Raw genomic sequence first — 25,063 nt, forward strand, 5'->3', positions numbered from 1 at the left:
ATTTCTGGAAGACTTCTTTCTACACTGGAACAATCTTTGAGGTATCTAAACACCCAAGGGAGGTTGGCTTCCATTCCACAAGAAATGGATTTTCTGTGGTTTAGACAACATGTAAAATCACAGGTTTGGGAGAAGGTGGGATCAGTGGAAGAGAAAGACATACAACTAAGCCAAAATGGTCAAGATCAAAAGGGGTGGTTTGATAGAACAAGTGACACAATGCCTTTCAATTGCTTGGAATGTTAGCTACCACTTGAGTCCCATCCCTGTCACTCAAGTTTCCTTTTGCATGTTTATTTGGCAATATGGTGAATGAAGTTTTGCATTTTGCTTTTCCATCTGTGTGGCCTGAAGCAACATTCATTAAGAGCCTCTTTTCAGAAAGTAAGTTTCATGAGGGGCTGAATCGGTTTCATTCATATATAGAGATAAATATATAAACATATAAATATATAATAAATACACATAAATATCTACCTACCTACCTATATATCTATACTTTTTTTTCAAATGAGAGAGAGAGTGTGAGAGAGATAATGCTTGAGCAGGTGAGGGGCGGGGGGGGGGGGGGAGGGAGGGAGGGGAGAGAGAGAGAGGGAGAGAGAGAGAGAGAGGGAGAGAGAGAGAGAGAATGAATGAATGAATGAATGAATACCTCGGGCAGCCCCTATGCTCAGCACAGAGCCCGACGTGGAGCTCGCTCAATCCCGCAACCCTGGGATCATGACCTGAGCTGAAATCAAGAGTCAGATGCCCAACCAACTGAGCCACCCAGGCACCCCCCCCACAAAGGTTTTAATTCCTATTATAGGCATATTAAAAATCAGTGTCTATGTAATATTTTACTCAGTAAATTTATTTTATTTTCAGTAGTTTCTCTTCCATTAAGCAAGGAAGATTTTAGATTATGTTGAGACTTGTGAAGCCCAGATTTACTTTGGCCTATTTCTGCACAGAAGTGATATATTCACTGAGCAGACTGGAACATGAAGTTTCAATTACTTCCTATAAGGAGTAAATTTTCGGCAATAACTACATCCTTTAGCCCATCTGTAAACGCAGATTTACCATGGATTAATCCTCTTCCCTACCTTCAAAAAAGGGCAAAGTTAGGTTGAGGTTGGTTGTCAGAGGAACACTTTTGAATGAGCCATTTCAGTCTTGAAAATTTACCCGAAGAAAATAATTTTTAAAAATGGACCTAAGAAAAAACTTGGATGTGAAAGTTATTTTCTGCATCAGTTAAAACAACAACAACCCAAAACAAACAGAGACCACTTAAGCGCCAAAGATGCATAAAATAATTTGCCTCCGTTCCATAAACTATCACACAGAAACTAAAATAATTGTGAAGCATATATTAAAATAATACAAGGAAAATTTCTATAAAGCGATTTTAAGTGCTTTATATGATATACATAAAACAAACTGGAAGAAAACCGAAAACTGGTTGAAGAGAGGAGAACTGGATGAGACAGAGAAAATGTAATGCACAAAGGGAGGCAAGTCTGGAAAATGTTCACCATTAATCCTGTATTTAAAGCGAACTACAAAGGTGACTCTAAGCCTTCCAGGAAGCCATGCCAAAAAGGAGATGTGATCGCCAAATGATCCTCCGTGACCATGAGGTAATTTTTTTTTTTTCCCCTCACTAGAAACGTGATGTTTGCGCTATAGAAAACAGAAAAGCTCTTACCCCTGGCATGGCTCATAAAGACACAATTGTGGAATACAGTTAGCAATATCCTGAACAACATTCAACAGGGTAATCAGCAAGAGCAGGCATTTGTAATGGAAAGAAAAAGAGAACCATAATTAAAAACTGACTTTGCTCCATGACTAAATGATATAAAACCGTTTGTGCATATGGACCAAGACCAATAGACAAGTGAGAAAAACATAATTTAATTTTCTAGAGTTCTACTTTAGATAGATTACACTCTGATACATTCTGATGTCTCAGTGCTGGGACATTTACGAGCTATTTCTATTCGGTCAACACAGGCATTAAAAGAAATTATAGGCGAGACTATCTAATAGTTAATACGAGAAAATCATCGAAGTTGTATTGGTCAGTGTCTAAGTATCATTGTAAATTTAGTCCTTGAAAACAGAGCTAACTCCCCAACAGGATTGACTAATAGTTTTAAAACAATTACATTGATTTCTACCAATCAAATCTTTCAAAAGGGTAGCAGGAAATCTGGAGAATCATTAGCTTATGAGGGGCCCCAAGAGGCTAGAGTGCTTCCCTCTGTTTGATCTATAAATTGTTAAACTATGAGAGGTTATTTAGTTGTACTTCAAGAATCATATCAAAAAGGTTTCTGATTCCTACTGTGATATTTATGAAGTCATTGGGCAAAAATACTACCTTTACGTCCGAGAAGGGCCAAAGATGAAGAATTATGCAAATGTTAGATTCTGAACACTCAAAACTCTCATCACTGGGGCAATTCGGAAAAGCTGTTTAAATAAGCACTTCCAGAATAACTGCTAGGATTCGGAATTATGTCAACACTTGTCTATTATCCTCAAGGACTCCACATTGCCTGCCCCCTTCCTTGCCTGCATTTACATTAAAGGGGAACCTATACATCAGCAAATTCACAGGATTCCTTGACTTTGTAATCAGAGATGACATGGGGAACTTTTCCCCTAGAGAGTTGTCATCAAAGTGCACTACTGTGCCTTGTTACACTGGATTACAGATCATTTAATCTCCATGGAGAGATTGTAATTTAGGAATACAGAATTCCTGGTTGGGAAGGTACCATTTTTGGTCCTCGGGTAGACGATATAAGCTGATTTAAAGTCTTCTATTGCTCAGCTTCCTTAGTTATTTGTATGCAGTCCAACAAAGTGGTTTAAAAAGCTCGGTATGGATCTTTCCATTTGTCCACCCCTTCCACCATCCCCCCCACCCCCCACTATGTGTTTTGGAATGAAAATTCACAGTCATCCATTTTGGGATTCTTTCCTTCATTCACCAAAATTAGACTCTTCCTAATGAAAGAAAAGACATCATGCAAGGTGAATTTGGAGAAAACGTGGGCTTCACCCTCGACAAGATGACAATTTTACGAGAGGGGAAAATGTTTAAACCACTAAACCCTTATAAGGTGCAATAGCCCAAATTCTTTATTAGAGACAGAAAGCTCATACGGTGAGGGTTCAGAGGAAGTAAAGAATTCTGCGGGGAACTTTCAAAAAAAGGGGAGAGTATTAGAAGCAACATCTGAGTATTTATGCAATGTTGGCACCGGCACTGTGAGTGACAGACAGACAGACAGAGTCTATGCAAGAACTGGGATCATCTGGGGCTTTTCACACTTTCCCCTCCCACCCCTTTCATTGGACTAAAATGTCCTCTTAACACATGAGACAAACATAAAAGTTGTGCTAGGGTCTTTAATAAATGCTAACCGCTCCTTAGTAACTTTGTGTTTACAGAATTCTTTGTTGTCTTCTACACACTTGAACAGAAGGATAAAGAGAAGCCGATGAAGATGGGCGAGGCCCCGACACAAATCCATGCAAACCAACCAGTTGCCTTCAGGGAATTAATGGATTCTGACTCGATTTATCACAAGTTTCTGAACCGGATGATTTTTTTTTTTTTTTTTTTGATGGCACATCTGGCAACATCATAAAACCTCCAAGTCCCAAGCGATTAGACAGGAATTACTTTTGTAAATCATTTATGACTATTACTGACGTGAGCTCACTCTGAGCAGCAAGCGACAGAAGTAGCCAAGGACAAAGAAAAAAAAAATCTGGGGGTGGGGAGAAGATCCTTTCTCTTCGAGATGCCTTTTAGGAAGGGCTGCCATTTATCATCTGAAACTAGAAAATTGCCGTCATTAATAGATTGGAATTAATTAAGCATACCTCAAGGAATCACCCAGCAGTCGCTTTTTCATTTGCCTGTTAAAGAAACACATTCTTTAGTTGAGCAGTTGAAGCTTTCCGTGAAAAAAAATGTGGCACACGGTGACCTCAGAGAGAACTTGCCAGTTAAATATCTCCTGCTGTGCTCTGTAATGCAAGTCCACAAGACGCTTAGGGAATACTTCAGATTTCCCCCCAAAATAAAAACAACCGCACACTAGTGCACAAATCGGGACCTTAATGACCACACAAAAGGCAGCTTCAACATTTGGAAACATCAACGGTCTCCTCCCATCAGCCTTGGAAGAGTGTGTCTGGGGGCTGGGGCTGGGTGGGGAGGGCGAGGGGGCATGTGAGTGCATTCACTGACGATTCCTTCCAGCGTCCAAAGAAAACGAACCCAAGTTGAGGAAAATGCGTCCTTGAGTCCAGTGGCTTCTGCTGAGGTAGCTGTCCCTCCAGGAGAAAGAAGTCTTCGCTCCACATACGACTTTCCACTCCCACTTTCTCTTGGAGGGTTTCGCATTCCCCCCTTCCTCACAACTCCCTGCCTCCCTATAAATATCCCAGACTAAGGTATAAATCGGGTTTAGCAGAAGCTCTGTGCAGGGCACTTTCGAGCATTCTTTCTTGCCGTCCTCATGCTGGCCCTCCTACATTCCAGGCAGATAAGATTTGGGCAGAGCAATGCCAAGAGGACAGGGAGCGGTAAGCTGATTTATCCAAGGGACACACAGCTGGGTCACGTGGAGGTTTTTCGGACTCTGAGGTCTATGCTTTTAAATACACTGCTCTACATTTTCCATGATCTGGTGCCCTTCGGCTCGGATTCAAAACTGTGCTGTGAGCGAAAACCCTGTTGGGGGTGGGGGGCTGGCCTTTGGCTTCTCAGTCCTTGTCAAGGGAGTATAACCCCAAATTCATGGCTCTTCAAATGTTCACAAAAATCCTTGGCTGAGGGAAAGGGTTTTCATGGAGAAGTGCCTGAAGGCTATGAAGACCATTTATTTATCTTGACACGCTAATATTTATTTTTGGATTGAGTTCCGATGGTGAGAGAGCTATGTACCTGGAGACATTGTTTGGGACCCCCGCAGGGACCTGCTTTCTCTGAGCTGCGGAATGATTAATTTGGCCCACAATGAGGGATGTTATTAAAAACGCAAACACATAAACAGAGTTGGACTTACTGTATGGTTGGGATGTGCTTCACTTGCGCTTGTCCTGAGAGCTGGGCCACTTCCATTTTAGGAACCCTATCAACTCTACGGCTGCATGGACCTTCTTCTTCGTGGGACAGGCTTTCAGGACGTCCGGGCAACGCTTATTATCTATCTCAGACAATGCATTTTAATGCACTGGCCTCAAGTTGGTTTCAACTCATTTTTCTAATACAGCGAAAACTGGGGTTGCGAGTAACCTGTTCTGCGAGTGTTCCCCCAAACAAGCCAACGTTTCTAATCAATTCGAACTTGATAAGCGAGCGATGTCTCACAATACCGGGGTTATGTGAGGCCAAACGTCACATGATCACCAATGAGCCGATGGTTCGTGAAACTTGCTTTGATATACACGTGCTTTGGATTACAAGCAGGTTTCCAGAATGAATTATACTTGCAAACCAAGGTTTCACTTTATTTTCTCATTCCTAAATATACTTCTTTCTAATTTTTAAAAGTTATACATGTACTTTTTTGTAAGTTGTCATAAATTTTTTTCCCCAAATAAAATAGGATATAAGTGAGTTAACTAAAAAGTACTCACCTATTTGTTGTGAAAAAACAAGATAACAGTTTCTCAAAGATTGATAATTATGATTTTTTTTTCACAAAGTGATGCTAATAACGTTTATAATCCACCTGGAGTCTATTAAAACAGAAGAAGCCTTGGGCACAGGTCAAGTATGTGGATACCCTATGGGACAGGCTTTGAAGAAGCTGAGAGAATAAATTTCCTATTCCAAATTATCTCCTTGGAAACCCTACCACTGCAAAGTCTCTGCCACTGTGGAATCAGGATTTAGCTCAAAAGTTACTATTCCAAAATGCAAATGTCCCTCTGACCTCTGAAGGGCTAATTCCTTGGAAACGAAATGGAATCAGGCACAAACACCTTTTTCCTTGTATTTAAAAAAAATTTTTTTAATGTTTTATTTTTGAGAGACAGAGAGAGACAGCATGAGTGGGGAAGGAGCAGAGAGAGAGAGGGAGGGAGGCACAGAATCCAAAGCAGGCTCCAGGACCCGAGCTGTCAGCACAGAGCCCGACGCAGGACTCGAACCCACAAACTGTGAGATCATGACCTGAGCCGAAGTTGGACGCCTAACTGACTGAGCCACCCAGGCGCCCCTGAGCACCCCGTTAATGGGACACTTGAAAGACAAGGATACTGATGTAGGTAAGATATTTGTTTCAAGTAAATGCAACTGAATTAGCACAATGAGAAGTCTCCTTTCTTCTAGTTTAGTTAATTCCATGAGCTACCATTTAACACACTCATTCACACAACAAACATTTAGTGAACGTTTACTATGTGTCGAGCACCGAGCAGCGAGATGATCGGGGTGAGCATTCCCCCTGAATAAAGATGAAGAAAACATTTTGGATAATCCATGACCCAGAATTTAAAACTATTACTATGCTCCCCAGTCTCTGTCCTAAACCCTGAAATAAATACAATATATTTCTGCTAAAATAAAGAATATTAAGTATTCTGAATACTTAACAGTGAAAACTTCGTTCTATTAGCTGGGGAACTTGTCTTTTGTACTGAGCATTTCCCATGTCAATATATTTGTTTCTCCATCAAAATTTTAAAGGTCTGCTTTTTATTTTCATTCTCTACTTTAATCAATCACCTCTTATTACGGAGGAAGTTTGCCTTTAGTTTCTTTGTTTTTTAATTAAACAAATCTGTGCTAATACCTATTTCCCCAAGCACACTAAAACATTTACTTCTTGCAAAGAAATTCACAGGAGCAAAAATGCGAAGCCGTCAGTATGAATATTTTAAGCTCCCTGTCATTTCCTGTAAAATTATTCCATAGAAAGGATATATCAATTTTCATTCTCACCATCAAGGCTGCACGAGTCTTCTTTTCTCTATACAGCCTGAATAACAATGGGATCATTCTTTCAAATCTTTGCCTACTTGTAAGTAAGAAATAGAGTCTTACTTTGCATCTCACTTTCAAATTTGCATTAGTACACTTTTTTTTCATATTTTGTTCATTTATTTTTAGTGAGAAAATAATGTATCTGGCGGAATCCTAATAAAGGGTTTATTTTATTTTTTTTGTTAATTTACATCCAAATTACTTAGCATATAGGGCAACAATGATTTCAGGAGTAGATTCTTTAGTGCCCCTTACCCATTTAGCCCATCCCCCCTCCCACACCCCACTCCAGTAGCCCTCTGTTTGTCCTCCATATTTATGAGTCTCTTCTGTTTAGTACAATTACTCTTAAGACTCAAATTAAAAAAAAAAAAAACATTTTCACTGTCCATTTGCCTTTTTTTCAGAATGTGACTTTTTCGTTTAAGGATACTGCCATCAAGCAGTGATATGGATAGAGTGATAGCTTATCTTTTTAAGGTGCATTTAACACCCACAAAAATAAACATATGTGCATGTGGGAGAAAACACATCACTAAATATTTGACAGTTAGAACTCTATCACCTCTGTTGCGTGCACGCCTGTGCTGCTTCTCGGTCCTATCCACTCATCTATTTTGTTTAACCTCTAGAAGGTATCTATTACCTTGGATTTGCTCTTTATTATTGCCTTGACTTCTTAATGTACAGTTTTGTTACCTATATCTTTCAAAAATTGTTTCTCTTGTATTTATAAAAATGTTAACGTCCTGTTGCCAAAAATTGTGTTTAACTCAACACTGTGTTTCTGTGATCTGCGCATGTTGATGCCTGTAGCTTCACTTTCTGTGAGGCACACGATTGAATTTAATGACAATGTCACCGCTTAATTTTTGCATTTGTTCATAAATATTTGGTTGGTATCCAATTTTTATTTTTAGTTTTTTACAATTTCCAAACAGCACTACCATGAACTTTTTTCAACATGAATTGTGGCATTCATATTTTTAAAAATTTTTTTTAACGTTTATTTATTATCGAGAGACAGAGACACAGAGCAGGAGCAGGGGAGGGGCACAGAGAGGAGGAGACACAGAATCCAAAGCAGGCTCCGGGCTCCCAGCTGTCAGCACAGAGCCCGCCGTGGGGCTCGAACTCACAAACCGCGAGATCATGACCTTGGCCGAAGTTGGACACTCCACTGACTGAGCCACCCAGGCGCCCCAAACCCTGGTATTCATATTAAAGAGCTTCTCTAGGATAGTTACCGAGAAGACAAATGGCTTGATCATAAGAAATCTGCATATTTCAATTTTACAGGATAATGTGAGCCATTTCCAAGATGACGATAGTAATTTAGCTTCTCACCGGCAATTTATCTCAGAGTGTCCGTTGACTGACGTTCTCTCCAACATTTGGTTCTGTCACCACACTTACTTCATGTAACTTTCATGGATAGAAGATGGCATCCAATGTGGTCTTGAATTGGATTTCCTTAATGATTGGTCTTTTTTCTTCTGATTTGTACAAGTTTGTTACACATTTTGTCTTTGCCCGCTGTGTTTGCAGTGGGAGTGCTGGACTCCAGGTGTCAGGCCTTGTCTTTTTCTGTTAGTCTGAAGTGCTTCTTTGTTTGCCCGACCCTGGACACATCTCTCTGCTCTCTGTCCTCAAAGCAGAGATCGAGAAATTGTGGCCAGTACTAAAGAAGATGTCCGCCTTTGCATCAATAGGTGTATACTTGACCCCTTAGGGATTCAGAACTGAACAAAATATTATCGATAGTGCTACATGCATCCTTTGCTTTATTCTGACCTTGGTTCTGGAATAAGATTTTTTTGTGGAAAAAGAAAGAAATCCCAAAATTGCCTACAGGTCAGAGCAAGAGTCAAGGGTGGTGCGAATTTCACCTCACGTTTCAAAGATTTCCATCAGAACTCATGGAAATCCCTAATCCCTGTTTTGTAAAATATCCCTTTACACCATTCTGATAAAAGAGGTTTACTAAGTATGCTGAAGGCTGGCTTTCTTTTTAAGCATATGGTCATCATTAAAGTGCTACTCACTTTATGAAAGGTCAAGATAAGCTTTTTTTCTTTAAGTATGTTTTTTTGGATTGGCCAACTTCATAACCATTACGCGATTAATATGAGAGTAGCTTGGTATTAATAGAAGCAAAAACCACAATGCTTGAGAAATGTACACTATTAAACACATCACTAAAATTCAGCCAAGCATTATTAGATGGTTTCTGAAGAAAAAGTAACCAGAAGAGCCTATAGGCTCTGGGAAGACAGGAAAGTTCAGCTCTTACCTAAGTTCCCTGACTCTGAGGAGAGCTCATCTGTCAAAGATAACCTCAGATACACACATATTTCTTGGATGTGGTCTCTTGGTGATGAATACAAAATTATTCAGCAGGCCATGGTTACTCGGGCAAAAGAGTCCTTTCCAATACCCAAACGCAAGACCACCTGCTAGAGAATTCTGGTTTAAAGGGAAATCTTGGCAGGGTACAAACTCTGTAAAGTGAAATCTTCCATATGCCTGATATGGACTTCTAAGAAATATGGAAAAATGTGTGTGTGTGTGTGTGTGTGTGTGTGTGTGTGTGTGTAGAACAACCCTTACGTTTTGGAAACGGTTGTGAGAATGTCAGCCCCATGACGGAAAAGGTTTTTGCTTATGACTGGACAGCTTCTGACCGCAGATACTAATAATGACTGCTATTTCTAGGGTTTGTATTGTTACAGCACAGTTACAAATACTCTAAGCACTGTTAGTGGCCGAGCACTAGATAAGTTTACACGCATCAACTGATGGAGGTCTCATCACAACCCTTTGAGTACCTTTATTGTCCCATTTTACAGGTGAGAAAACTGAGGCACACAGAGGTTAAAAAATATGTTCAAGTGCCCGGGTTGGGGCCTGCAAAGAGCAACCTGTCTTGCCCCATTTTTAGATTCCTCTCCTGCACCCCCCAAATTACAGCATTACACTGTTCTCGGGTGAACAGAATGAACATTTCCTAATGAGTATGCGTCTCTCTGACTGTAAGCTCCCCAAGGCTAAGGGCAGTATCTGAGTAGCACCTCTCATCAGTGCTACATTTTGCCACTCCCCCCAAAATAATAGCCACATAATTTACTGCTGTCATTGGTGCCCACAGGGTCCCAGATAATCACTGTTCTTCTTCCCCAAACTCCCTAGAAATTTTGTTTTATCCAAACATCTGTACACCTATGGGTATTTGGCAAAATATCTCAGCCCCAAATTAAAAATATGCACGCTCATTGGTAAGGAGTCATTTTCACCAGTAAAATGGCTTGTGGAGATTTTCACACACTGAAAAAAAAAATAACTGTATAGATGCAGATTTTCAGATTATCAAATTTATCTTATTATATAAGGTGACTCACCCACTTCGCCGAAGGCAAAGGGAACCAGGGCAGGATTTAGTGAGGCCCAGGATCTTTAAATTTATACGTGGTACAAGCTTGGGTGGCTTCCAAAATATTTTAAAAGGGTTTTGGCCGGAAGTAACTAAAAAAATCCCAGATGTAGAGAACTAAGGGGGGGGGTAGATATAAAGAACAGGCCACCGACAGAACTAACGACATGACAAAACTACTCGTAAGTATAAAATCAAGGAGCACAGGGTTGAAGAAAGAGTGCCAGAGGTTGCCGGGTGAGCCAACAGCATGCTATTTGAGACAATAAGCAACGAATAATTAGAATCATATCACTGCCACTGATAATCTCGCAGTGACGGGACTTGAAATGTGAATTTGTAACATGAATGCTTCTTCTGGAGAGTCCCAAAGGCTCCAATACATAACGGTGATGAGTAGGTAGAGTCATGAGGCAGAGGGTTTAAAATTAAGAACAAAATAGATATTAAAGAAGACATGTAAAGGTCAAGAAAGGGGGTGGGAATTTAGGATCCAAGGATAGGACCCAAATAAAACCAGAGGATTAGAGATACACTCATTAAAAAAAAAAATTAGTGTTTATTTCTTTTTGAGAGAAAGAGAGAGAGAGAGAGAGAGAGAGAGAGAGAGAGAGAGAGAATGAATGCATGCATGCATGCTGGGGAGGGACAGAGAGAGAGGGAGACCCAGAATCCAAAGCAGGCTCCAGGCTCTGAGCTGTTCAGCAGAGAGCCCAGCGCAGGGCTCGAACTCATGCCGTGAGATCATGACCTAAGCCGAATTCGGATGCTTCACGGATTGAGCCACCCAGGTGCCCCAAGAGAGGCACTTGTTTTTTAAAAAAATATGATCACTGTGACTCATGACCATGGACGTGGAGCCACCAGAATCAAGGAAGGCTGGCTATAAAGGAAAACAAAAACAAAAACTTGCCTGAAATAGAATTAGTCTAAGCCAAAGCAACCACATAATTCAGAAGAAGAGTTATTGTGAGCATAAAATTATGAGAAAATAGCTAAATAACTCGATACTTTCAGAGGAGGGAGAGATCAAAAGCATAGTTTTTCCTTCTTCGGTGACAGGAAGGTGTAGTTCCAAATTAGAAGCCTTATTAGTTTCCTAGGGCAACTAATAACAAAGGACCACAAACAGCCCTGGATACTAGAAGTACCCCCAAATTAAGGTGCAGGCAGGCTTGCTTCTGAAGGCTGTGAGGAAAAATCTGTTCCATGACACTCCGCTAGTTTCTGCTCATTTGCTGGCAATCGTTAGCATTCTTTGTCTTCCGGAAGCCTAACACGAACCTTCACACGGCGCTCTCTCCCTATCTCCCTTTTTGTGTCCAGATTTCCTCTCTTCATAAGGACATAGTCGTACTGGATTAGGACCCACCCTAACGACTTCATCTTAACTCGATCATCTGAGAAGACTCTGTTTTTAAAAGTAAATTTATATTCATGGATACTGAGGGTTAAGACTTCAACATCTTTTGGGTTATGCCATTCAATCTATAACAGTTCCAAGCATTTGTCCTGATAAATCCTAAGATGAGGTGCATAGGAGGTAGCATTTTTTTTTTGTTCAAGTATAATTAATACCATGTTACATTAGTTTCAGGTATACAATATAATGATTCAAAAATTCTATATGTTTCTATATGCCCATCACAGTAAGTGTACCCTTAATCCCATTCACCTATTTCATCCACCCCCATATCTTTTCTCTCTAGCAACCACAAGTTTGTTCTCTATATTTAAGTCTGTTTGTGGTCTCCTTTTTTCTTTGTTTGCTTAAGTTCCACATAGGAGCGAAATCATAATTGTCTTTCTGACAGATTTATTTCACTTAGTATTATACCCTCTAAATCAATCCATGTTGTTGAAATGGCAAAATTTAATTCTTTTTTATACTTTAATAATATTCCTGTGTGTATACACACCCTGTATCTTTATTGGTTCATCTATAGATGGACCTTTGGGTTGCTTCTATATCTTGGCCATAGTAAATAATGTTGCAATAAACATAGGGGTGCACATATCTTTCCACATTAGTGTTTTCATTTTCTTTGGGTAAATACTCACTAGTGAAATCACTGGGTCATATGGTAATTCTACGTTTAATTTTTTAAGGAACCTCCATAGTGTTTTCCACAGTGGCTGTACCAGTTTGCATTCCCACCAACAGTGCACAAGGGTTCCTTTTTCTCCACATCTTTGCCAACACTTGTTATCTCTTGTGTTTTTTATTTTAGCCATTCTGAAAGGTATAGGGTGCCAGTTCACTGTTATTTTGATTTGCATTTTCCCAATGGTTAGTGATGTTGAGCATCTTTTGGAGGTAGAGAATCTGACCTGACACACAAGAACCATTTACTTGGATAAATTTACCCAGCAAACCATCAGAGACACTCTAAGGTGCCTACTCCAAATACCTAACACGTATGTGTTAAATAAAGATTGGAAGAGTAAATTCATGAATAAAGATACATTTCATTCCCTTTTGTACACCTTGGAGACACTGTTTACCCATCAAGAAATAGAGGCAAGTGCTAGATGGCTCTTTGCTAACCCCACATGCCTTCCAATACGGGAAACTTCAAACACCTTCCTACTGTCCATCGTTCTTCTGCATATGGCTTTCCCCAGGGCCATGCCCATTGGCCCATGCCTGGCATAATCATCGGATTTGGCTTTACAAACTTTTTCCTGTCCACGTCCCTTACAAACTTCCTCTCAGTGGCTAGAACGTTTACGTTCAAAGCAGTTTAGTTGACCCTGTTAATTATTTTTCACTCATTCATTCATGTATGCATCCATCCATCCACTCATTCCAGTACTCTTCAAGGTGTAATGCTTCTTTTAATAACATGTTTTATAACATCTGCTTTACTATTTCCAAATGAAAGCCATAGATAATATAGCCCGCCCACACATATAATTTCCAAGAAATCAATATATGGCCCTGACTGCAATATCAAGGATGAATTCAAAGTAATTTATAATAAAATAATAGCTATTTCAAAGTATAAATGTCCAGGCATAAAGAAGTGGTAACATGCTTGCCTCAATATGCAGAATTAAAGTGATTATTTTCCCTACAAATGCAGACTGATAAAAACATGTGGTATGAGTAAGTCTATCAATGAAGAATACCCTGTCGTCAGTGACATGATTACCTGAAATAGTAAATAACTCTGAGAAACATTCCTTTTTAATTTTTTTAGGGGTGCCTGGGTGGCTCGGTTGGGCGACTGACTTCGGCTGAGGTCATGATCTCCCAGTTTGTGAGTTCGAGCCCTGCATTGGGATCTGTGCTGACAGCTCAGAGCCTGAAGCCTGCTTCAGATTCTGTGTCTCCCCCTCTCTCTGCCCCTCCCCTGCTCACGCTCTGTGTCTCTCAATAATAAATAAATATTAAAAAAAAAAGAAAAAACTCAAGTTTATTTATCTATTTATTTATAGAGCACGCCTAAGTGGGGAGGAGCAGAGAGAGAAGGAGAGACAGGGAATCCCAAGCACACTCCACACGGTCAGTGCAGAGCCTGATCCGGGGCTCAAACTCACGAACCACGAGATCATGACCTGAGCTGAAGTCAGAAGCTTAACCGACTGAGCCACCCAGGCGCCCCTTAGAAACGTCCCAAACAGAAAAAAGAGCAGCCTACTCTCCATCTGCACAGCAGTTATAGCTCTAAATAATTTACAGTATAATAAATTCATGTAATAGTTTGCATTTATATGTAAAAATGAGTTATGGCTAAGTTCAGTTAAACATAATTTATCTGGGAGGGAGGGTTCTTAACAGGAACGTCTGGTGGGACAGTGGGAAGTCAATGAGGGTATGAGGTAATTCTTTATTCTTTGCAACTACTGTGCACAGTGCCCGACATCCAGCCTCGTAGCCCCTGCCCCCTAAATGCCTACGGTGCTGCCGATCATCATGACATCCAAAAGGACATCCACAAATTGTCGAAATCTCCCATCAGCAAGAACTATTGATTTGGTCATTCTGTGAACCTTAACTGAGATGCCACTGTGTGCCAGGCATCAGGTTAACACGGGAGTAGAGGAGGGAAAGCTAGGAAAACAACGAAAGATAGCAGAAACGGGACACGTATAGTAAATCAACATATGCACAGCAGGTACGTGGGTGGGAGGGGTTGTTACAAGCTTTACGAAATATAACACCTTACAGAGCAGAGAACAGAGTTTTAGATCTAAGCGGTTTTAGGTGATTATGATTTCCCCATGGCAGTGCAAGATCTTTAAAGACAGATACAGTGTTTTAAAAACCTTTGCATTGCCTCAACGTCTGCATCTAACACGGATGGGTGAAAAGAAGAGATTGGTCAGAGCCAGAATTCAAACCTGGTCCCATCATTTTTGTCTGAGCAACCTTAGGAAAGTTGGTTAGCTCAGCCTTTGTTCCACTATTTCTCTTTTCCAGGTGGTAGACAGAGGTAATGCATGTAGCACACTACATGAGTGGCAGCTCTTTTATTTATTAATTTATTTTTAATTAAAGAAAAATTATTTTTGAGAGAGCCAGAGCCAGAGAGAGTATGAGCAGGGAACGCGCAGAGAGAGGGAGAGAGGAAATCCCAAGCAGGTTCCATGCTGTCAACGGGGAGCCCGACATGTGTCTCGATCTCATGGACCATGAGATCGTCATCCGAGCCCAAATCAAAAGTCAGACACTTAACTGACTGAGTCACCCAGGTGCCCTACCCCCCATTAAAAAAAAATTTTTCTTTAAGTTTATATATTTATTTTTGACAGCACACATGAGAAGAGGAGGGGCAGAGAGAAGAAGAGAGAGGTGACAGTTCTTTTCAATCTTATTCTCATGGCAAAGTAAAAAAGTAAGAGTGCTGATGGCACCACCAGCCAGTGGTTGGTCTGGTGGCCTCAAGGTCTTGGAGGTGGCCTGGAGAGCACATTACGGGGTTAGAGTCTCTCTCTTTCTCTTGTCTGTCTAGTTTCCTCCTTCCTTCTCTCCCCTCTTCCTTCCTTCCCATACAACCCTCCTCCCCCTTCTCTCTCTCTCTCCCCCATTTAAATTACCAAAACACCATTCAAACGTTGGTGGGAGTCAAAATAGAAAAACCGAGAAACAAAGACAGAGGAAGGGGGCTGTCTCACCGTGATGACACAGCATAAATCACCAGAGCTTCTGTGACACTGCTGGGCGACACCTTGTGAAGACGGCCCAGGGGGCAGCCATCTGGTGCTAATTCTACCTGTCCTCATGTTAGTCTACCTGTATGGAGTTGAATTTCCTATCACTCAAGGTTATATGGATGACTTTTTCATCAGTAGGACCAAAATAGCTCATCTGAAATGTACAGGAGCTGTAGATTGATGAATTCATCAAGACAAATTTGGAACACATGGAAAGTCTCGTATCTCATAGCCAACTCAGAGCTATTATGGTGATTCCAATTTTCATAGGCTCAATTTTCCTAAGATCAAAAATGCTCTTTTAAAATGTCTCTGTTTAACTATCTAATAAACAGAATATCTAAAGGAATCTAATATTACGTCTAAACCATTAATCTCTCTCTTTTCTCCATTTTTGGTCTTTTTTTTTTGGTATATATTCTTTCAAACATGCTCTCCTTAGGAATAATCATTGGCAAGAATAAGTCAGCGGAAAATCCATTCCTGTTTTTATGATCGCCTCTGTGGACTGAGAGCCTATTTCTATTCAAGAACGCACTTCCCGAGTTGAGACTCTCCTTTGGGCATTGTAGTTAATTTGACGAAATTGAACAATAATCTTTTTGTTTCTAATTCATGTTCACATATTCCTGATCCCTTTGGGGTAAAGTTCAACAAATACAATGAACCCAGCTCCTCGTTAGAACTATTCAAAGGATTACATGTTGGACTCGACCAGAGTCTGGGGAAATTGTAAAGACATCAAGAAGAAGACACAAAGATTCCTCTATTACTGGGGAAGAGAGGCATTGCATTCAAGTAATCAATACCTGTCCAGTCTTAAGGAATACACTCTTACCTATGACATATGTGGCTGTAGGCCTAAGACCACTAAAAGTGTTTACTCATGCCCAAAACATGAACTATTTCTAAAATATTCAGGTGAAAGCCTTGGACCTCCCTAAGCCTCAGAAATTTAGAGATACTGACCAAAGGCAGAGGAAATGAGCAAAATTGTTATACTCCGTTTACTCAAATTCCTAACAAGTTTCTTTTACTTTATCTTATTTTTATCTGGCCTAGAAAAAGATTTAGAATGCATGTATGTGGACCATACTATTGTATTTGGCATTCCCTAAACACTAACAATTTACTAAGCCCCAGACATGTTGAAACTAGAGATGATCTCTGTCCAGCAGGGTCCTTGTGTATGTTTAAGGACAATAGGAATTAACTAGGTTTTAGTTACCATGAATCTGCCTGTATTTAATATCATGGTTTCTCCTTAAGAAAAGATACAGAAATAACACTAACTTTATGTCCCATCATTGTGAACTCTGAGACTCTGTCTCTCCAAAAGGCTGCGAGTTTTTAAAGGAAATACCCTATTTTCCCTATTTTGTGATTTTGACAGGAGAGCGCGTTCTGAAGAAGCAGGGAAAAAGAGCTCCCATTTTAAGATTCTGGAGTTAAACTGAGAGTCTCTGAAGCCAAAACTGTTAATAATATTTTCCAGCTTACAACAACCTATAAAAAAGCACATGTGTGGCAATAAAACAGAACAAGCAACCATGAAAGGAACATAAAGAGAGACAGACGGACAGTTGTCCAATTTTCACAGAGGGCTCTGGAACATTAAATTTTGAGTGTTCCCTGGCATAGTATATCAGGCTTTCTTCCTGTTGGGAGTCATGCTTGCCTGGCGGTGACAGGCTCTGTGTCTGTAGGACAGAGCCGAGCAGAGGCATCCACAGTGACTTCCTGACAATGGGATCCACCCTCGGTTCCTATGTTGGTGAAAAATGACAGCTGCTTCCACAGTAACGGGTGGAACTAAAGAGGTTGTGAAGTCCTTTAAATGTCCTTCGTCTCCAAAAGCTCCCTGAAGCATCATGGAAAAGAGATACCCGTGGTGGAGTTGTGGGAGGTTAAGTTGGCCTTGTTACCCAACACAGTGGGAAGGACATTCGCTTAGGGACCCCCGGGATTTGGGGGCTTGGAATCTGGTGCCAACATTAACTAGCTGTCTTGGCTTTTTACTTTTTTGAAGCCTCCAAGTCTTCATCTGCAAAATGGAACTGCTGCTAATGGCTCGGCAGAGATCTCAGGAGGCGATTAAAAAAGATTAAGGGGCATCTGGGTGACTCAGTTGGTTAAGTGTCCGACTCTTGGTTTTGGCTCAGGTCACGATCTCATGGCTTGCGAGTTTGAGTCCCGCGTAGGGCTCTGCACGGCTGGGATGCTCTCTCTCCCTCTCTCTCTCTCTGTCCTTCCCCTACTGGCACTCTCTCCCTCTCAAAATAAGGAAACTTGGGGAAAAAAAAAGATTAAGAATGATATACATTCAGTGCTCAGTGGATTATACACAGGGTGCTCAATACATGGTAATGGTAGTTTTTATTACTTACCTGAACTCTCTTTTCTAATATGTCTGGTTTCTAACCTCACGGGGACTTCAAAATGTAAAAAATTTATGTCAGAATACAAAGGCAAGAACGTGCATGCATAGGAGATTTTTTAAGTTCACTTCTCTTCTGCACATAGTTATTGTCGTTTAGGTCAGAAAGTTCTGGAGAGCAGAATTTCTAAAAAGTGGCCACATCTTTCCCTCAGAATTATGAGTGGTCACAAATGGTCATACCAATGGCCAGGTACTCCTGCTGCAGAACTGGGTCCAAAATTGGCACAAATCAAGAAAAGATGGGCTGTTTGGTTGTAAAGGGCATGAGGACCAGGAGAACACTGGAGTTGTAATATACAAAATCCACACCTGCCAGAGTTGAAAAGGCTTTGGAGATGATCTGAATTCACCCCTTTATAGATCAACTTTTCTTTCCAATTCACACCCTACCATTGTCCTTAAACGACTTGAATATTATTACTATAAAGGACATAAATAAACGTTATTTACATGAAATCACATTACAGTAAATTACATTACAATAACATTAATTACGTTACCATAATTGTAATTACAAGAATGTAACAAAAAGTTATAATGTAACAAAAAGTTACATTACGTTATAATAAACATCATAAAGGCTTTAAGTAAACATAGTTCAGAGTTGATGAAAGAAAAATCCACAGAGGCTAAATGACCGTAAATGAGACGGTAGGTCAAGGACATGTCAGTATGTGGGAAGGGGAACGTGCATCCTATAGGAAGGAAGAGGTTAAAGTGCAGAGTTCAGGTTCTGCCCTAGGAGAACAGGCCGACCAGAGAATCAGAACTGAAAGGTGGGAGGTGTCAGAATGGGTATAATATCAGTAGCTCCTATGGAAATTGTTCTCACTAGATCTTGAAGTAGAAGGTTCTTGAGCCTTTCTAATTACAAGGTGCTGAAAGAACCCTGTCACCGGGGCAGGGAAATTTATTCTTTCTGGCTGAGCTGCAGAATCTAGAGGTGTATAGGTTATGAAAGAAACATCGGCAAATCCCACGGCTCAATGACAGGATCCTCTTTATGGAGTCATTCCCCAGCACGCATTCCAGATTAGCTGGCTTTTCCACCCAAGTATGTGTTTTGCTAGTTATTGAGACTTTATAGAATTCAGCTACCTCCCTAAGTAACCTCAATACGTGAATAAAACTTGACGTTTAATTTTAGCCAAGAGAAAGTCTGCCTTGAACTTTTAAGACCTTACCCTTGTTCCCAGTCTTTCTAAACCCCAGGCTGTAACAAAGACGAAGACAACTGTCTATATAAGGGCCGACTAACAGACCGCACATCAACAGTGGCTTCTTCTAGTGATTTCATCTGAGTGGCTTTCATGTGCTTTGTGTGTAGCAAGAAATAATAAAGTAAGACATCAGCCAGGGTACCAAGTTGGCCAGTTTTGATGTTTCCAGCCTGAGCTTTCAGTACCTCGTCCTTTTTCTGCCACTCCACCTTCCAGTGTACAAGTTACTCGCACCCTCTCCCCAAGGCCCTCAGAAAAAAATTGTAATTATTTACACCCTCCCTTTTTCTGAACTGCAAAACCGCTGTTTCTAAAGGTTGAATCATATAAAATCGCCAACATGTGATCAATTTTGATCTAGAAAAATGGAAATTGCATTATGGTTCAAACGGGTGGTAGTGATGGCATCTTGTCCCCTAGTAGTACAGTGAAATGAAAAAAAAAATAACCTTGTATTTGAGGTGAAAAGAGTCCGAGATAGGATCTAGCCCAGCTTATTCAGGTATAGGCCTAGCCACTGAGACTCGGAATGGAGCAAGGAATTAGAAGATCAAACATCAACAGAGAACAGAGCCCGATTACATTCAGGATGACTGGACGCCTGTCCCAATGTTCTTATCTCCATGGCACGGGTCTGAAGACTTTTTTTTTGTCAAGGGCAAGACAGTAAACTATTTCAGAATTTGTGGGCTACCAGGGATCTAACATTGTAGCATGAAAGCAGCCATAGACAATATGTAAACAAACGAATGGGGCTGTGTTCCAATAAAACTTTATTTATAAAAACAGATGGCAGGCTGGATTTGGCCCACAGGCTGTCGTTTGCCAAGCACTGCTCTACAGAATTCTTAGACTTAAAAATATCTGCAAGCAGATGGGTGAGGGATTTGTATATTGAAAGTGTGCTCAAGTGTTCATGGATGCTAATTCAGCATAAAGATCTTACTATCCTCTGTATTTCCCTCAAAATAAGTACCGAAAGAAACCCAAAGATGCTGGGACCTCGGGGCTACAGCTGTCTAAGGGTTTGCCAACTGCAAGATTAGATCACTCAGGACGGGGATAATACTGTCTTAACTCCTTAGCTAAATCTACAAAATATACTTGTGATCTGAGGAAAGAAATACATTAGAATGTGCTATCCATCAGACTGCCTGAGCTATGGAATTAGGTACAGACACTCCTGGGTGAAATTTTAATAGCTTTAACAATCATTTAGTCAGACTCCTTCATGGGTTAGAGGACTATAACTTCATTTTATCATTTGCATGTTGGATGAACAGGGTTTGAACTGGCACTTGGGGTCAGCAAGAGATTTTGAATATAGGCATTTTTTCTATTTCTCCTGACAGTGAAGAAACTACTTTGGTTATATCTATTTTCCATTTGAACTTGAGAAGCACAGGAGAATGTTATTAAGCAACTGAACCTAACCCACATTCTGGCCACAACACAGAAAGGAAGACTTATCATCAGGTCGTTCCAGGAAGGAAAACCAGTCAGTATGCACCAGGCATGATAATACGGTGAATGTAATCAACATCCCTGGAGTAAAATTCTGTCCATGCATCTAGATATCTGCCCAAACATCCAGACCGTCTGAATATCTAAACTATCTTTGAAGGTACTGGACCATTGCTGAGAATCCCCGGTTAGGTGGATTAAGCTACCTGCTTCCAGGGAGCTAAAAATGTAGCAGAAGGAAGAAGTGAAGGCACAAAGACCACAAAACCACAACAATGAAGGCAATACTTCAAGAGTAACTTTCAAGTAACAAGCCAGTATCTGGAGGAACTCATTAAAGAACAGCAAGATGTGAAATAATCACCAGGTAGAGCTCTCAAGAGCTCCTGTTGAGCTATGAAAGAACCTGGAGAAGGTGCTACGGTGCCATGATGCAGCCCGCTGGAATAAATGTGCTTTTTCACCTCCAGGTCCTCAACTGCCCAACCTGCTTCTCAATAGGTTAGGCAAGAGCTCACTGGCAAGACCTCACGACAGCTTGTCCTTAAACAGTCAGAACATTCAAAACAAAACAAAACAAAACAAAACAACCAAATCACATAATATGGATGCTTTCTCTAACTAAGTCATATCAGTCTTGAAGAATTCTAACTCTGCTTTTATTTTATAGTACTTTCTACCCAACATTCTAGAGAAGATCAGAGGTAAGACGCAGCTTAATACAGAATCAAAAGTGGATGAAGACACTCAAAAAAGCTTATGTGATATGAATTAAATAATTAAGGATACTGTCTGTACCCAGGAAAAGAGCTAGAGATTCAAGGAGACCTCACAGTCAAAACTTATGTTAAATTCAGGATTATCATTAATGATTTTTACAGTATCATCTTGTAATTCACTGTCCACAGTTTTTAGCAAGTGGCCAACTTCTTCAAGAACGTTGGTCATAGCCGCCGATTCCTTTTTGTTTACATTTTATAAAAGAAAGCAAAATACAACATAGCTTTGAACAGACCAAATTCGAAACCGCACCATGTATCAAGATTCAAATTGTATTTCTGCAACAGAACTAAAAGTATAATTCCAGAGCGAGAGAAACCAAAACCCAACAAAATGAGAACTCACCTTGGATATGAAGCGTCCTGTTTTCTCACATCCATTAAGCCCAGCAACCAAGATAAAAAAAAAAAAAAAAAAAAAAGAACAAGATGCAGTGGTACTTACTTGCAGGTGATGGGGTGCTGCACCCACTTGGCGGAGGGTGACCATGAAGGCCATGGAGGGGAGGCAGGGAAAGTCCCCCGATGACCGGTGGAAAGAGTAACGGGTAGGGTGCGGCTGGATAGTGAGTCATGTGTCCATTCACTGCCGGGACAGGACATGCGTGGCTACTGGTGGTCATGTTTCAGGCCTCACAGGATGAAAAGTGTTCTGGGGTGGGAACACATCACTCCAGGTCTTGAACCAAAGTGAGGGAGGTCAATTCAGGGCAAGGGTTGAGGGTGAGCTGTCTTCTGGGGCAAAGGCAAAACAGTTCAATGTATGACCACCTTGCACTTTAAAGATCCAGAACTGCTAACTCTGTAAGGAAAAAAAAAAAAAACAACATATATATATATAAATATATATATATATATATATAAATTTTATAAGTCAAAAATATTTTCTTCTTTATCGAGTTATGTGAACAATCTCAGATGTTAAGCTAGGTCTTCTAATTCCCAGTTGTTCCCCTATATTTACTACCTTTATTTTCTTAAAGTCTTATATCCTGATATAGAATAAAACAAATATACAATTTCAAAGTAGCCCTGACTGTCCAATATTAAATAGCAACATCCCCCCACACCCAGTCTTTCCCTATCTCCCTCACATTGCGTAAGTTTTCTCCATGGCACTTAAGTTTTTACGCGAGTGTTTTTGTCCATCTCTCCCATTAGAATGAACTCACCAGGAGGGCAGAGTTTTTTGGTTTTATCACATGCTATGTCACAAGCTCCTCAAAGGATACCAGACAGGCTAGAGACACTCACTAAATATTCACCGAGTGAATGAATATTTGTTCTTGCTTCTTTTAGAGAAGTTGATTGTGCAATCATGTCCTAATCTAGGTGCTTCCAAGATGTTAAATATTTTATATGAACAAACTTGGGATTGAAACCTAGCCCCCTGGAATGACATACCTCCAAAAGATAAATATAATTGTAGGAGAAAACCGTACCCTAATGAAAGGTGAGTAAGAGATACAGCGAAAGATCAGCAAAATTCTTTCTATCTTTTCTTGTTGTCAACAGTATACACCTTCCCTGTAAGAGCATCGTGCATTGATCCATGTGACTGCTTTGTCTGTTTAATCATCCACCGATCAGTAAAATCCTAACTTACTATTATATGCCAGGTGCTGATGTAGGCACTAGTGATATACTTCCACTAGTGTGGAAGAAGGCTAACGTGGCTCCTGCCATCACGGAGTGTCTAGTTTTAACAGCTCCTAATTGAGATCAGGTTGTTAAGGAGGGTTCAGTTGTCCTGCGCCTACAAAGAACTCGCAAGCAATGATCGGCACCACCTAGGACTGCTCGAGACTGGGGACAGAAGAAGCCTGGAACAGATTCTAGGGTGGGCTGACTGTAGACGTCACAGGTTCATTTGGGCCCTGATGACCAATATTCAGTAAAAGCCCCAAACTCTGGACTCCATTGAGGGAAGCACTGAAAAGTAAACCCATGTGACACAAAACAAGAACGGTATCTCAAGGCCGGCAAAGAGTAAGTGTCAGGGGCATGATTCCAGAATCGGACCACCTAGGTTCACATCATGGCCCTACCCCATGAACAATTATCTGACTTCTCAATATGGCAGCTTTGAGTGTAAAATGGGGGTCATAATAGAATTTACCTCAGTGGGCTGTTGGGAGGATGCCATGAGGAAAGGAGGTTAATACCATGAGAAGAGGGCCCGGGGCAGAGTAAACACTAGGTAACAATTTGCTATTAACATATGTGTTGTCTCACCAAATGATAGGTTTCTGAGAACAAGCTTACTGGAAAAGACATGAGGCTCTGGGGTCGGGGAGGGTAGGGAATCACATCACAGTTGCCTGAGGAAGATATTAGGTCTCCAAATTTTGTCATGGAAGAAAAGGTAGGATCCGGGTAAAGTTGAGAACAAAGACTCATTAAGGCTTACGGATTTCTCAGTTTGTGCAATTAGCCAGTTTGATTACAAACCTCGCAATTTTCTAATCCAAATAACTTCCATTTGTTTACTACGTGTCAGGCCCTTCGCTTACGAGCCCCAAGCTCTATCTCTTACTCCATAGCCTAAGAGGCAGTTATTATCTTAATTTTCCAGGTGAGAAAATTACGTCTCCGTGAGTTTAAATGACTTAGCCGCAATGTCCTAGAGTCAGCCTGTGGCTAGGTCAGAATTTGAACCTAGATCTGGAAGGTTCTACGATCTCTTTGCTTTACCCTCCACCGTGCTGTGTGCTTATGTCACTGAGTGCCTGAAGGTGTCCTAGTTGTACCCTACAGAGGAAAACGTCCACAAGGCCGTCCTGATGTGAGTGGCTGTCCTCACTTAGATGACATTCTCCCCAGGGCCTTGAGTCCCTGGCCTATTAATATTAAAAATGAGCATCATCAACAGTGAGACCATATGCTCCCAGGTTCCCCAGGAGTCCGCTGAACCTTACAAAAGAGACTATGGTCCCCGTTGGCTTCTGTAACACACTTAACCCCCAAAGTGGTGCCCCTCCCAAAATATCGATGTCCTTTTCACACTTGAAAACCACAACTTGTTTCTCTGATGAAAATAAAGTAAATGGACTATAAGAGGTGAATGTTTTTCTGAGCTTTCTCTTCTAAAAATCATGCACCATCTAATATATTTAACATCGTGATTTCGTAGTTTGTAGCAAATTAATTAGAAAATAAACAATGCCGTTTAGTATCTGCTGCATTTCCACTCAATTTGATTTTTAAATCACACACACAAAGCCCAGCATTGTTAAAAATGGTCTTTTCTATCTCCATTAGATAAACAACCTCATTAACTGGTGGAGCTGACAGTTCAGCAAACCCACCCCCGCAGGGCACAATTCTTAGATTTTTAAAGCTGTTTGTTTGTTTTTACCAACCAGGGACTACTTCTACTCTCAATAATCCTTCATTTCTCTTTGCTTTCAAACACTGCCGATTTTCGGCATCCTGCCTGCCTGATTGAAAAGTCTGGTATCATGCCTAGGATCTTTAAGAAAATAAAAAAACCAAAAAAGAAAAAGGAAAGAAAACTACTTATACTGGTAATAGGGCAAAAGAAAAAAAAAATCAGTGTTTTGG

The 25,063-nt window shown here is 40.6% G+C and overlaps 1 protein-coding gene across 2 annotated transcripts in view; it reads right to left on the minus strand.

Annotated features, from left to right (window-relative positions):
- The window catches only part of RARB (retinoic acid receptor beta), a 405,968-nt gene extending 383,739 nt beyond the window's left edge, over nt 1-22,229 (minus strand). The window contains exons 1-2 of one of the 2 annotated variants that reach the window (XM_047100372.1): nt 21,945-22,229; nt 15,581-15,610 (exon numbers count right to left, since the gene is read on the minus strand). In XM_047100372.1, coding sequence (XP_046956328.1) covers nt 15,581-15,610; nt 21,945-22,122 — 208 coding nt within the window. In that variant the 5' untranslated portion in view covers nt 22,123-22,229. The remainder of the gene's footprint in view (nt 1-15,580; nt 15,611-21,944) is intronic. The other variant, XM_047100373.1, reaches the window with a different exon arrangement.
- Nucleotides 22,230-25,063: the final 2,834 nt, after the last annotated feature.

This window comes from Lynx rufus, unplaced genomic scaffold (genome assembly GCF_022079265.1).
Source record: "Lynx rufus isolate CCGP_SWC_20201006 ecotype Redwood Valley unplaced genomic scaffold, mLynRuf1.p SCAF_5, whole genome shotgun sequence".
Classification (NCBI taxonomy): domain Eukaryota; kingdom Metazoa; phylum Chordata; class Mammalia; order Carnivora; family Felidae; genus Lynx; species Lynx rufus.